Source organism: Rattus rattus, chromosome 6, assembly GCF_011064425.1.
Source record: "Rattus rattus isolate New Zealand chromosome 6, Rrattus_CSIRO_v1, whole genome shotgun sequence".
Taxonomy (NCBI): Eukaryota; Metazoa; Chordata; class Mammalia; order Rodentia; family Muridae; genus Rattus; species Rattus rattus.
In genome coordinates this window covers 97,766,114-97,780,405 of record NC_046159.1, presented here as the reverse complement: position 1 = coordinate 97,780,405, position 14,292 = coordinate 97,766,114, and the positions used below count along the sequence as shown (strand labels likewise).

The 14,292-nt window shown below is 40.1% G+C and overlaps 1 protein-coding gene across 1 annotated transcript; it reads left to right on the top strand.

The window, feature by feature from the left end:
• The first annotated feature begins 5,514 nt into the window (after positions 1 to 5,514).
• LOC116902985 (taste receptor type 2 member 41) lies at positions 5,515 to 6,441 on the top strand. Its single transcript, XM_032905304.1, has one exon. The coding sequence runs from the start codon at positions 5,515 to 5,517 to the stop codon at positions 6,439 to 6,441; it is 927 nt and encodes a 308-aa protein (XP_032761195.1).
• The last annotated feature ends 7,851 nt before the right edge of the window (positions 6,442 to 14,292 follow it).

Genomic DNA, 14,292 nt, shown 5'->3' with positions numbered 1-14,292 from the left:
TTAACGATTGATGCGGTTGGGCTTATCCCTTATAATCAAGGACATCCAATGTGGTCATGACAGCTTCCTCAATAAATTATGCCTAGGAAACTGAATATCCACATGTAGAAAGGTTTGATAGGAAATCCTCTGATATATGAAAGAAACCCAGGAAGGTGAAAGCTATATAAATCATTTCCCAGGCCTGGGAAGCACAAAGTCAGATTCTTGGTACTGATGTTATTTGGTTCTTCTAGTCGTTATCTATTGTTTCTCAGCATCAGTCCAGCTCAGAGTTGGACCTGCTGCTACCTTCCTATCAAGCATTTACATATTGAGATGGATGGCCAAGGCTGCTTTATTACTTGAGGTGACCTTCTGATGAGTTATATGATCAGAAGGAAAAGAAAACCTGTGCTTCGGCTCATATTCTCTCTTGGAATGAAGTAAGGGAGGATGAATATGGTTACAATTAGATAAGATTACGAAAAGAACATTGGTCGAAAGCAAGGCTCTGCTTCCCTGGGCCTCTCGACTTACTGTCCTGAGAAAATTTCTCCTAACCTTCTCCTTATCTCCTATAAGTATGAAAAGCAACTCTCACTCTCTAGCAATCTCCAGGAACACTCTTTTATTTTCCTCAAAGCACTAACTAATAAATATTTGTTGCTTGCTTATCATTACTAACATTCTATAGGACTTCATTTTCTATAAAAGCTAAGATTTACTTGGCTGGTCAACTGCTGTAGGCTCAGGGACCAGAATCATGGCAGTCAATAACTAACAAGCTAACTAACTAACTAGCTAACTAACTAACTAACTAGCTAGCTAACTAACTAACTAAATGCTGTATGAGTGTGAGGGATATAGCTTAGTACTAGAATGATTTCCTAGCATAAGCATGGTTCTAGGTTGAATTCCCTGAATCAAAACATCTATAAATATTTTATTTAGTAGATAAACAAATAGTTGAAAAAATATAAGAAGTATGATATAAATAAGAATGTATATCCATATGATTTTAGAGGAATTGATTGTTTTACTGTAGATTACTAATTTTCAACAGTGGTAGTATGACCTATGGCTCTAGGTTGTTCATTGATGGATTCAACCAGTAGCAACCGAAAAAACAACAAAAACTGTGGCTGTAATGAACATGTAAAGACTTTTTTCTTGTCATTATTTCCTAAAAAAAAACTAGTATTCTGCTGATACAGTATTTACATGGAACTAGGCATTTTAAGTAACCTAGAGATGCTTAAAGCATACAGATGTGCACAAGTGATATTATACTGTGGGGATAAAAAATTTCAGATCATTGGTTGGACTCATTTTCTAAGGCCACTGTTTCATAACAAAATCATATTCTAAAAGAATAGGTGAATGCTTGAAAAGCAGCCACAGGTAAATTAAGACATATTTGAAGTATTGAACTGAAAATCTCTTAATATAAATTACCTTGAATATATGTTCCTTCAGAAAATATTTTTTGGAATAAAATGGCAGACTGAGGGTCATGATCCATGTCTTCTCACAGAACAATAGTAACTTCCTACTGACAACAGTTGTTCTGGGAGAGCTCCAGAATATAAGCTTTGGCTCTGCACCAGAGATAAAGAACTAGCATGGCTACACAGAAAAGGATAGGGAGCATTTAATGTGTGTGATGTTTGCCAGTAATCATGGCAGCTCAAAGCAGGAGAAAGGTTGCCCTCACCAGTGGAAAGTGGAAGAGTAGTCCTTTTAGGGCCTTCATTGTATATTCTAGCAGCCTTTCACTATCAGAGATGCCTGAAGCTCTTTCCACTGAGGTTTCCTGCAGTTTCCACCAACCCCAATCTCAGCTGATGGAGGTGCCCAGAATTCTGTGGTCCCTCTGCTCCAGGGCCAAAGACATTATATCATCAGGTGCTGAAGCCAACATTGTCCTGCCCATAACTGGAGGGTAATGTCCCATCTAGTCTGTGACTTCATACCTGCTCATATCTTAAAATTTTGTTTTTGTTTTTGACACAGGGTCTCATGTAGCTCATACTAACTTTGAACTTACTGTACAGCTGTAGGTGATTGTGAACTCCTAGTCTTCCTGCCTCTACCTCTCAAGTGCTGGGATAACAGGTACTGGTCACTGTTTTTCATTGTTCATTTTGGTGTGGTTTCTTTGAAACTCAAATTTGTGGAATTTGTGAAAGATAGTTGCTTCTTTGATTATGCAGAGTTCACACCCAAGTTTATATGAACACAAAAATATCAAGGAAATACAACATTAAAGAAGTATAATTTTCAGCAACCATTCCAAAGGAATGTATAAAATATGGTACTGAAAACCAGACATATAGATAATGGGACACAGCAGAGAGATCAGACACAAGTTTACACATGTATGGTCAACTGAATTTTGACTAGAATGCCAAAAACATGCAGTGGGAAAAATAGGATTTCCTCAATCAGTGATGCTGGGGAAAGTGGGGGAAACTGGATATCCATAGGTAGAAAAGTGAAGCCAGACCCTTATGTTATATGATACACAAACTTGCTTAAAATAGGTTGAACACTCAAGCCTAAGATCTTAAATCATAACACTATAAGAAATGAAGAAATATAAGACACGAACACTTCCTGACACTGAGCTTTGTGATATCACACAGAATATACAAAGAAGGAAAATCAAAATAGAGGAGGGTTTTATCAGATGAAAAAGTTCAGGTACAGCAAAGGAAGCCATCAGCACAGTGGTAAAGATTATTCCTTCAGGCATACAAACGTTACATACAATGCTATATGGGACGAGGAAGATCAAAGAAATACAAAACAGAAGGAACACAGTAAATTTCCACTAACCAACCCAAAAGAATGCAAACAGCATGGTATTGTGATAAAACCAGACATACAGAGCACTGAGACACAACAGAGAGCCCAGACTCTATTCACACACAGGCAACTGAACTTTGACTCAGCTGCCAAGAATTTGCAGTGTTGGAAGAATGGTTTCTTCACTAAGAAAGAAGAAAATTGTAAGGGAATTACACAGCTCAATAGCAGAATCATCCTCAAACAACCTGATTTAAATGTGAGCAAAGGATCTGAGGAGATGATAGTTTCCAAAAGCAACATCCAAACAGACAAGAAATATATGAAATGTGCTCAGCGCCATCAACTTTAGAGAAATGCAAATCCAAACCACGAAGAAGCATTACCTCACACCTGTTAGTGCTTACCAAAAGGAGATAAATGCTGGGGAGGAGACAGAGAAAACAAGCTCTTGTATGCACTGGTTGAAATGTAAATTGGTACAGACAGTTTAGGAAATAATATAGATGTTTGTTAGAGAGGGGCAAAGAACAATTAATTTATTATCCAACAGTCCCATTCCTAGGTATATGTTATGTCTTAGTTTCTTTTCAGTCACTCTAAGAAAATACCTTAGGTTGGGTAATTTCTAAAGAGAATGATTTATTCTTACTCAGAGTTTAGAAGCTCAGGATTATGGCACTGGGGTTTGCTGAGCTTCTGGTGAAGGAAGGTGGGTGTATGTAGAAGACAGTTGCACATCAGAAAACCAGGGAGACACGAGACACTGCCATCACTTTAGCTATTCAACGAAACCAATCCAGTCCTACAAGAGAGAGAATGCACATGAAAATATTAATCACTTTTTAATGAATTTTCAGCTCTGAAAGTTCTCAACACCTTTTAATATGGCCACACTGGAACAGTATTCAGCATAAATTTTGGTGTGGACCAAGAACATTCAAAAGAGAATAGCAAATATCCAGAGGAAGTGAAATCATAAATCAGAGATATCAGCATTTTTATGTCAATTACAGTATCAACTACAGTAGGCAAGACATGAAGGCAACCTAAGAAAGTATTAATATGTAAATGAGTGGAGAGAACATGACACATAACCACTATAAAATATTATTCAGTATTAAGTAATGAAAAACTGCTATGCGAAGCAACAGAAATGAGCATTATGTCCTAGAAAACATTAAGCTAAGCAAAGAACTCTAGACATAAAAAGACAAACACTAAAGGATTTCACTTAAGGGACCTAAAATAACCAAAATAAGTCAAAACCACAGTGATGTTGCCAGGGATCTAGGATAAGGAGATGAATGGAAAGATGTTGGTCAGGGAGGACATAATTTCAGCTATGCTAAACGAGTTAGTCTTGGAGGCTGGATGTTCAGGTGTGTGACAGCAGCTTGTCATACCAGAGTATACACTTGCAACTTGCTGAAAAAGTAGATCTTATATGTCCTTGTCACACATAAAAGTATTTGAAAAAGGAACTCTCAAGAAGACAGACATGTCAAAATGCTTTTACTTTTCAACCTGGTTTGGTACGGGTCCTTTTAATGTTTGTGCTAGTAGACAGGGGCTCTCATGTGTCTTTGTGGTAGACAAATCTGAGGTGGCCTTCATGAATACCAACCCAGACCTTTGTGAGGGACTTTGTGATTCCTCACTTTCCAGGTTAATAAGAGCTGTGACTTGATCTAGTCAAAGGAGTCCAACATATTGCGTATCCTGTAAGCATGCTGTGTGTTTCTAGTCAATAGCACAGGCAAAGAAGGACAGGTTAACATGTCTAGACTGTGTTGTTTCTGTCTTGCTCATACCTCCCTCTGCTGGTCTAATGAAGTAAGTTAGTGGCCATATTTAAATATGGCTACATGGAAAACATTGAGGTCAGCCTCTGGTGCCTAAATGTATTCCAACAAACATCCCATAGGAAACCTAGGCACTTAGTCCTAGAGCCATGAGGAAATCTGTTCTTTCACTGGACAAAGAACAATTTAGATGGTTATAAATTACTTATTCCATACAAACCACAGGGGATTTAAGTAAAGATTTGTGTAGAAAAGTAGACCTAGGTATTAACTTAGAAAGAGTGGCTATTCATGAGCGGGGGTAGATGTATGGCAGGGAAACTCAGCTAAGATAGACTTCTTTAGTGTCATGATTTTCCCTAGGTATCTCCTAGATATATCTATGCATTTATGTATGTACATATGTTCCTACCTACTTACCTGCCTACTTGTAATAGAAAGAGACAAGTGGTCATGTAGTTCAGTGATGGGATAAAAATGATTGAACTCAATTACCAAGAAGAAAAAACTTGGGGTTGGGGATTTAGCTCAGTGGTAGAGCACTAGCCTAGCAAGCGCAAGGCCCTGGGTTCCGTCCCCAGCTCTGAGAAAAGAAAGGGGTGAAAAAAAAAAGAAGAAAAAACTTTCCCCAGTGATGCTATTGCAAGCATGGCAGCATGTAGGCAAAATCAGAGAAGGCAAATCATGAGCAGCTGGCGCCCCATGGTACCCGAGCCCAGGAAATATTTGCATCATATCTGAGCCAAAAGCACACCGTTTATCTACTGTCTGAGCATCATTCGCATTGAAAGTTGTGGCTCACATGCAGAAAGCAACCATTTACCTCACATCTCCAGAAGGGAGTGTGAGGGACTGTGGGTAGGGGCTGGGAGGAGGCCAGGAACCAAGGCAACCAGTGGTGACAGGAGGAGGGGCTGAAATGCTATCAACACTATCAGTTTTCTTCATGTCGATCTTTGTTCTGCTCTGTTTCCTGGGAATCCTGGCAAACGGCTTCATTGTGCTGATGCTGAGCAGGGAATGGCTACGGCGCGGTAGGCTGCTCCCCTCAGACATGATCCTCCTCAGTTTGGGCACCTCCCGATTCTGCCAGCAGTGTGTTGGGCTGGTGAACAGTTTCTACTATTCCCTCCACCTTGTTGAGTACTCCAGGAGCCTTGCCCGTCAGCTCATTAGTCTTCACATGGACTTCTTGAACTCAGCCACTTTCTGGTTTGGCACCTGGCTCAGCGTCCTGTTCTGTCTCAAGATTGCTAACTTCTCCCATCCTGCCTTCCTGTGGTTGAAGTGGAGATTCCCAGCATTGGTGCCTTGGCTCCTACTGGGCTCTATCTTGGTGTCCTTCATCGTAACTCTGATGTTCTTTTGGGGAAACCACACTGTGTATCAGGCATTCTTAAGGAGAAAGTTTTCTGGGAACACAACCTTTAAGGAGTGGAACAGAAGGCTGGAAATAGACTATTTCATGCCTCTGAAACTTGTCACTACGTCAATTCCTTGCTCTCTTTTTCTAGTCTCAATTTTGCTGTTGATCAATTCTCTCAGAAGGCATTCACAAAGAATGCAGCACAATGCTCACGGCTTGCAAGACCCCAACACCCAGGCTCACAGCAGAGCCCTGAAGTCACTCATCTCATTTCTGGTTCTTTACGCGCTGTCCTTTGTGTCCATGGTCATTGACGCTACAGTCGTCATCTCCTCAGATAATGTGTGGTATTGGCCCTGGCAAATTATACTTTACTTGTGCATGTCCGTACATCCATTTATCCTCATCACTAATAATCTCAAGTTCCGAGGCACCTTCAGGCAGCTACTCCTGTTGGCCAGGGGATTCTGGGTGACCTAGAAGGTTTGGTCTCTTTATCTGTACCCTTTGAAGAGACTTAGGTGAGGGTAACTTCCCTTGGAAGTGATCTCATCTACATGGAAATGTCTTTGTAGGCTGACATGGGGTCATACTATGTGGTTCCTCCTTGGGAAAGAGGAGAAGAAAATACAGGGATTCTGAGCGTTCTTTCTTATCTTGGGATATTATGAAAATGGACATTCTGAATCCTGAACCAGTATTGATCTGAGGTGCAAAGTACAATATGCCTGTCCCCTTCATGTCTGCTATCCTCTTGGTACTTATTAATTCTTTAGAGAACAGTCTTGATCAACTGGATCATCTCATCTTGTCTGGCTACTGGGGAGGTAAAAGAAGTTGTGTCACTGCTGCATTGCGATGAACATGGGTGGGAAGCAAGTGTCCTTGAGACAGAGTAGCACTCAGTATGAGAACCCCAGAGAACTGGTGGCTGTGAATGCGGTGGCTGGTGCAAGGAATCCTGATCACTCTTCACTGTATGGAGATTATTTGTCTCTTGACACATTTGGGAACTTTGTCTTTAGTTTTGTGAAGATTACTGGGAAATTCTTAATGCTGTGCTGTTTCATTTCTTAATAATGTTTTCCTTTTTCTGCCTTTAATTTTCTCCTCTCTGCAGCTTCCCTTGCTAGTTATTCCTAAACAAACAAACAAACAAACAAACAAACAAGAGACCAATCCACCTTTTCCTAACTGTCTTTGGGAACCATTTTACTTCCCTCAGGCACGTGCTACAAAGCCACTTCTGTACTGAATAAACATGGTCTTACATTCAGGAAAAAACAGACTCAAAAACCTCACTTATTTTATATCCAAATTCCAATTTTTAAAAGAAAATCTTAGTATTAATTGCTCTAAATATTGTTTTTAAAAATAATTTGCTCTAATAGTTACATACATGCTCTGAAAGGTAATTTTGGAAAGAAAATATGATTAGACCTGGTGTTTGTAAGACAGAACCAAAGCTCTTGGAAGTCCATGCCAGCTTATTGCTCTTGCCTTCATAGGGCCTCTCTATATCCTGTAGCCTCTCATGCTCTTTTGTAGCCCTTCTGTAGATCTTTCTCTTCAGCATTGCAGGGAGAAAGATCTTTCGCTAAAAGACATCAATTTGTAAATTTCAGAGATCACTTTACAGCTGGATTTCTGATAGAGATCGCACTCTTCCCTGAGAGTAAAAGCAGTTGCTCTGCTGACTAGGGTATATGTAGCTAAGTGAACATAGGCTTGTGAACCTTAGGCTTGGAGAAACTGGTTCTACATATTAAATTTAAACATGTTTCATATGTAATACTTAGAAAGGTTAAGAAATCAAACTATTGATGAATATATATGGAAAAGTCTCCCTTCTCCTTATCCTCTTTGAGGGCACTGTTTGTCAGTTTTATGTTTGTGTCTCTAGAAATATTTTATTCTGTACTAATGCCTGCCCAAAGAACCAGTCCATTGACTTACAAACCAGTAACTCTACACTCCTAACCAAATGTGGTGTTAACTATGCTGTGTCTGTGTTTTTCTATGCAAATGGTTGTGCAATATGTGTGTTGCTCAGTTCTTTGCGCTCTCCATTCCACATTGTATCTCAGAAGTCTGCTTAAATGGGCACACATTGAGCTTCTTCTTCTTCTTCTTCTTCTTCTTCTTCTTCTTCTTCTTCTTCTTCTTCTTCTTCTTCTTCTTCTTCTTCTTCTTCTTCTCCTTCTCTTCTTCTCCTTCTCCTTCTCCTTCTCCTTCTCCTTCTCCTTCTCCTTCTCCTCCTCCTCCTCCTCTTCCTCCTCCTCCTCCCCCTTCTTGTTTTTCTTGTCCTTGTTCTTCTTGTTCTTCTCCTTCTTTTTCATCCTCCTCCTTGCTCTTCCTTTTCTTTTTTTCCCTCCTCTCCCTCTCCTCCTCCTCTTTCTTCTCCTCCTCTACCTCCTCATCCTCCTGCTTCTTCTTTAGTATAATGGAGCATGATTTAGTTTCCTGACTATGGTTATCCAGGTTATTTCTTATCTTTTGATATTACGACAATTTAGGGACTGAAGGTCTAGATCATCAAGAAAGAGGACTTTCTCAGCAAGCATGAAGACCTAACTAAATTCTCAACAACACCATAAAAAGCTGGTTATGGCTCTGCATTCTTATAACCATGGCACTGGGGCGAGGAGGTCAATAGATCCTAAAAGTCTGTTGGTAAGCTAGCCTAGGCAAAAGGGAGAGCTTCTGGTTCAGTGAGAGACCCCATCTCAAGGCTAAAGAGGTGAAACAGGAAGCTCTTTAATGTCTTGCTCTGGCTTTTGTATGTAATCATGTGTGTGTGCGCACCGGCATACTCATGTGCATGTATCACATATAAATTCTACAAGAAATGTGCACATGCACACTCTTTATAATCTTGCATGTGTTCACATTCTAGGAAATGTGCTTAGTCAAATGGCATGCAACTATCTGCTTTTGGTGAAATCATCCTCGCTATGTTTGCAACAACTTATTTTCTCACGAGCAAGCAAGTATTTTTACACTTTTTTGATAAACCTGTTAGGTTAAAAAAACCATTTTATTATGTTTATATTTTCTATGACTCATTATGATAGAATTGCCATTACCTTACATGTTTTGAAACATTTTTGTTTTGTTTAATTTGGCCTTTGACCTTTTTCTTGACGATGGCTGGAGATCTTGTGGAGAAATCAGCTCTTTGACACAGTAAGTGCTTACAGTAGGGAGCAGTAAAACACTCCCTAAATCCTGGGGTTTAATTTTTTCCTGATTTTTACTTATAACTTAAAAACGCACTTGGAGAAATGATGATTCATAGGAAGTTTCAAACATAATTGTGAGTGTTTTAACTTTTAAAAATGAAGATCTTTGAGCTTGGTGGCACACGCCTTTAATCCCAGCACTTGGCAAGCAGAGACAAGTGGATATGAATATGAGGCCAGCCTAGTCTATAGGTCAAGTTTCAGTACAACCAGGACCACATAGAGAAACCCTGTTTCAACAAAGTAAAAGAAACAATATAAAAACAAAACAAAACTGCAGAACTTCAATGTTACTGGAAATGCATAATCCTGAATATAATTAATCCTCTGTGTCTCAGTTTTCTGGTATGTTAAATGACGTGGCTACTTTCTTATAGCTGTAATGGGTACACAATGTATACATGACACATAAATAATACTCATAATTTAAAATAGTTATAATGACTCATAATTAATGCTGTTATTATTTTCTGTATTTGTGTTGGTATGAGGAAGGCAGAGTATGTATGGCCAGGACATCTTCTGGTCACGAACATAGACTTTCTCTAACTCTTATCTTTGTCCCTAGTTTTCCATTTGTCTCCTTGTCAGACAGGGGAACACTGTGTGTGGGAGGTGAGGAAAACACTTATGGTAGGTAGGAAACTTCTGGAGAGAGAGAGAGATTCTGATATTGTAGCATGCTTTGGATTCACTAGACTGCTGTTTATGGGTGTGGTTCTAATCGAAAACCTCACCCAAGTAGTATTTTAATGTCAGCCAATGGAGGCAAAATAAAAGATCTAAGAGAGATTTTACCCTTTGGAAGGGAAAAAGAAAATTGTAATCAAGAGCTTCTGAATATGACTATTTCTTCAAACTTTTTTCTGAAATCAGATGGTATCAATGAGAAATCAGATGTTTGGGTGAATCCTGGACCAGGATCGCCATATCCACTGTCCTTCCATGTCTATGGTATCCAGTGTTTTGGTGTTAATGTCTTTTTACAGCCTTCATCTCACCAGCAGCAAATACCACACTTCCAGGTAAAGCGTTTTCTCTCTCTCTCTCTCTCTCTCTCTCTCTCTCTCTCTCTCTCTCTCTCTCTCTCTCTGTTACTTTGTTTCTTCTTTCTGTCTTTCTTTCTTTCTTTTCTTTCTTTCTGTCTGTCTGTCTGTCTGTTTTTCTTTCTTTTCTTTTTTTTTTTCCAGTCTTACTATGTAGCCAAGTCTTGCTTGGAGTTCACTTGATAGTTAAGGGTGCCCTTGAGTTCAGAAATCTACCTGCTTCTACCTCTAGAGTGCTGGGATTAAAGGCACTCAGCACTTCTAAAGATGCTATAAAATAGAAAAATACGTTCCTACAGAATGATCTACAGGTTAGAATCAGTTGAGAACTAATTCAGTTAACACTTTTGAATATGCATGTTAATGCCTGTGTAACACAGTGGACTCACAGGTGCAGCCTCCTCCTCAGGGAACCAGCAGTCTTGTGGGAGTCAGGAATTACATGTCTGACGAGTAATCATATTGTTACACATTGGCAAAAGTGCCTGGAAGGGAAAGAAGATCGTTTATCAGTGCATACATTGGGAAAACATGGCTTTATATGGTAGACACTCAGGTTGAGACTGTCTTCACGAAGCAACTCCCTAATGAGGTGATAAGTGTGCTGCTTGAGGTAGATCCAATTCTGGAAGGGGACACACCCTGAAGTCTGACAGTAGCTCCAGCTAAGATCCCCTGCTCTCTGCAGTAGGATTCCCAGTAGGGGGCTCTTTGGAATGGAAAGTGCTGAATGAGGGATTTTACTCTGGACAAATGTTTGGATGTATTTAATCTTGGGGGAGCCCTGTTTGTGGGTTAATCAGGCTTGTCAAGAAATTTCAACTGCTTTTTTTGTCTTTAAGAAATTCTGTAAACATTTCCTAATTCTCGTCCCTATTGCCTGTGTCCTCACTGCTCTTCAGGAGACAGACTGAGTTCTTGATTATACTATGAGCAAGGATGCTGAATTTCGTGCTTGTCTTATTATACATTGACTTTTTTATTATTATTAAAATGGTATGAACTCTTTTCCAGGCTAGGAACTGGTGAGATTTCTGACTCCTATGTGAATCAGTATCAGAAAAGCAAATTCCAAATACCAGCCTCACCTAGGTGGGACTTCCTAGTCAGGAGTTACCTTTCTGAAGCATGGTAGGAGGTCAAATGTGGTTGCTATCACCGGTGACAGGGAGAACACCAAAGGAATTCTGTCTATTTTTGCTGAGCTTTCGTAGTGCTGCCCAGATGCTGTGGTGTCTTCTCATATCAACAATAAATAAATAAATAAATAAATAAATAAATAAATAAATAAATGACACTGGAAAATAGAAGGCACTTTGTGGATATTTCATTTGGTTCAGTTCTCAATGTCAAGATTCATTTTTACTCCTAATATTTTTTGATGTTCTGAATAACTTCCAGTCTGTATGTCTAACTCACCAGTATTTTGGTCTCTGAACTCTCCCCTAAAGCCCTACGAAGTTATGAAATCCACCTCAACTAATGGAAGCTGAATCATAAATGTTTCATTGTTTCTTACCCTCAAAGCATGGGATAGAGACTCGTTGAAGTAATGACAGAAGACAATGCATCTTTTTTTTTTTTCTGTTGTTATCAGTAGTACAGCATGAAGGAAGAGAGCTTTAGTTACTGTGGTGTATGTGCTTCTCCAATACCCAAAACTCTGCAATCTGCTCCTTGCCTATAATGCAAATTCCTTGGCCTTATTTTCTAACATCTACTATATCTGCCCCTCTGTAGCCTCAGCTCTTCCCCGTAACTCCTCAGAATGAGATCTTTACCAAACTGGTTTACTCACCTTTCAATAGCTCCTTCCTGGTCTCTGCTTCCTCACCTGGATCATGCCATAGAAACAGCCCATCTTCCTCTACTTAGTCATCTACTGAAAATTGTCCATTTTCCAAGGCTCACCCTGTTTACCTTCTCTTTTAATTCCATTTCAAACCACAAGGATTTCTTACCTCTCTAATGGAACTCCATTAACTTGTAAGGTTTTCTGTCTCTCTTTTGGCCAGAGCTGATACTACAAACTGTATTTCTTGCACTGCAATATTATGTTGGAATTTGGTTTTATTTATTTATTTTGACATTAATCTCTTATCTCTCAACAGACTCTCCAGGCTGTGGGAGGACCTGTTTTTTGTTGCACCTGACACTGGGTGCTGCATTCACTGGAGCTCGATGTTGTGTTTGTCTCTAAGACTCATGTGGTATTCCAGATAGTGTGATTCGTGCAGCACACGGGAGGAAGGAGGTAGTAACAAGAGTGGTGATGACAGAAGCGAGGGTTAGGCACAAAAAAGATATCTGGTAAATGTAGCATTTGATTGATTGTGAATGGAGAACTTGATATTTAGGGCAATGATGAAAATGACTAGGGCAATTATCCTGATGTTCACTGAGTCAGCAAATGTGTGCATTACATTTCTGGATGGCATAAACTGCTTTTGAATCTTGTTAGGAAAAGGGCAGAGTTATAAAAAAGATTCCAAGGCACATGTCATTATCATTCAGACTTTTAAAATTAGTATCCTCCAACCCCTCTGTCATTTCTTTGTACAATTGGACTTTTTCTGACCTCATTATAGGCTGTATTGTCCCAGGATCAGGCCTTTCCTTTCTATTCTCGAGTTTTTTATACTTAAGGTCTTACTCCACTGCTCAGCTCAATTGTCTGACAGCACCACTATTCTATTGCCCTGTGTGACAAACTGGTTGTGTCTGAATCTCCCCACCCTGTGTGTGTGTGTGTGTGTGTGTGTGTGTGTGTGTGTGTGTGTGTGTGTGTGATGCACTTTGGGCCAAAGGAAGAGGGACATGAGAAAAGGGAGTTGAAGGTACAGGAGGAGGGTAAGCAAAGTCAGGAGGGTGAGCAAGTTCAGAAGGGTCAGCAGGTAGGTGGCTCTAAATAGGACAAAGAGGTCAGCTTGTCCCTGGGGAGCTGCACTGGAGTGAGCTCACTGACCTAGCTTATACCATTAGCTCATGGAGCAGATAAGTCAGTCTGCTGGGGAGTTAAGGAAACCTCGTAGGAGTTCATGGTTTGAAACTGAGTAAAGGACCTTGAAGAGGACTCTGGACATGAGAACATGCTTTTTACTAGATTCTAAGCTTCTTGAAGTCAGGAGCTTCTCTGAATTTTTATTTGCAAACATTCCTAATGTGTGTTTCTCAGTACAATTTTTGTTGAGTACATGAATAAACTCATACGTTGTCTTTGAGGACTGTTTTTTGTGTGTGTGTGTGTGTGTGTGTGTGTGTGTGTGTGTGTGTCTGAAGTCAGGACAAAGGAGGCAGAGGCAGAGGCAGAGGCAGAGGCAGAGGCAGAGGCAGAGGCAGAGGCAGAGGCAGAGGCAGAGGCAGAGGCAGAGGCAGAGGCAGAGGCAGAGGCAGAGGCAGAGGCAGAGGCAGAGGCAGAGGCAGAGGTTCCTTCTTGCTCCTTCATAATTCAGGTTAGGTCAATGATAATAGAAAAATCACTCATTTGGGTTCCAGTGATTAATCAAGCTTAATCTTCTGCTAATAAGATCAGGGTCAAATATAGGACATTATATCAATTACAATTATATCTGTGTTTTGAAATTTTGCTGTCTCATTGGTGAAATGTTGGCATTTATTTGACTGTCGAAATGATTAATAAAAGACAAATGTGCATATCATGTTCAATGACAACATTTGGAAGCTGACAGTGCCCACAGATGAAGTCAGCAAGGGAGTGCCTCTCAAATCTTTTGGCTTTGTTATGGGTAAACTCTCTGTTACAGCAAAGGCATGTTTGCCTTCCAAACATCTCATTGTTTTGCTTGCTGCCTTTTTTTTAAAGCAAAGAATAAAGATCTCTCTCTCTCTCTCTCTCTCTCTCTCTCTCTCTCTCTCCTCTCTTCTCTCTCCCCTCCTCCTCCCTCCTCCCTCTCTCTGCAGTAAATGAGAAGAGGCTTCCTCTGTAGCCTTGGCTGGCCAGTAACTCACTTTGTAGATTGGGCTGAACTCAAAATTACAACGATCTTTCCACTTTACAATCAAAATGCTGGGACTGTCTGTGA

What these genes read in the sequence shown, in the direction of transcription:
- LOC116902985 (XM_032905304.1), top strand. Translation starts at nt 5,515, where the DNA reads ATGCTATCAACACTATCAGTTTTCTTCATGTCGATCTTTGTTCTGCTC.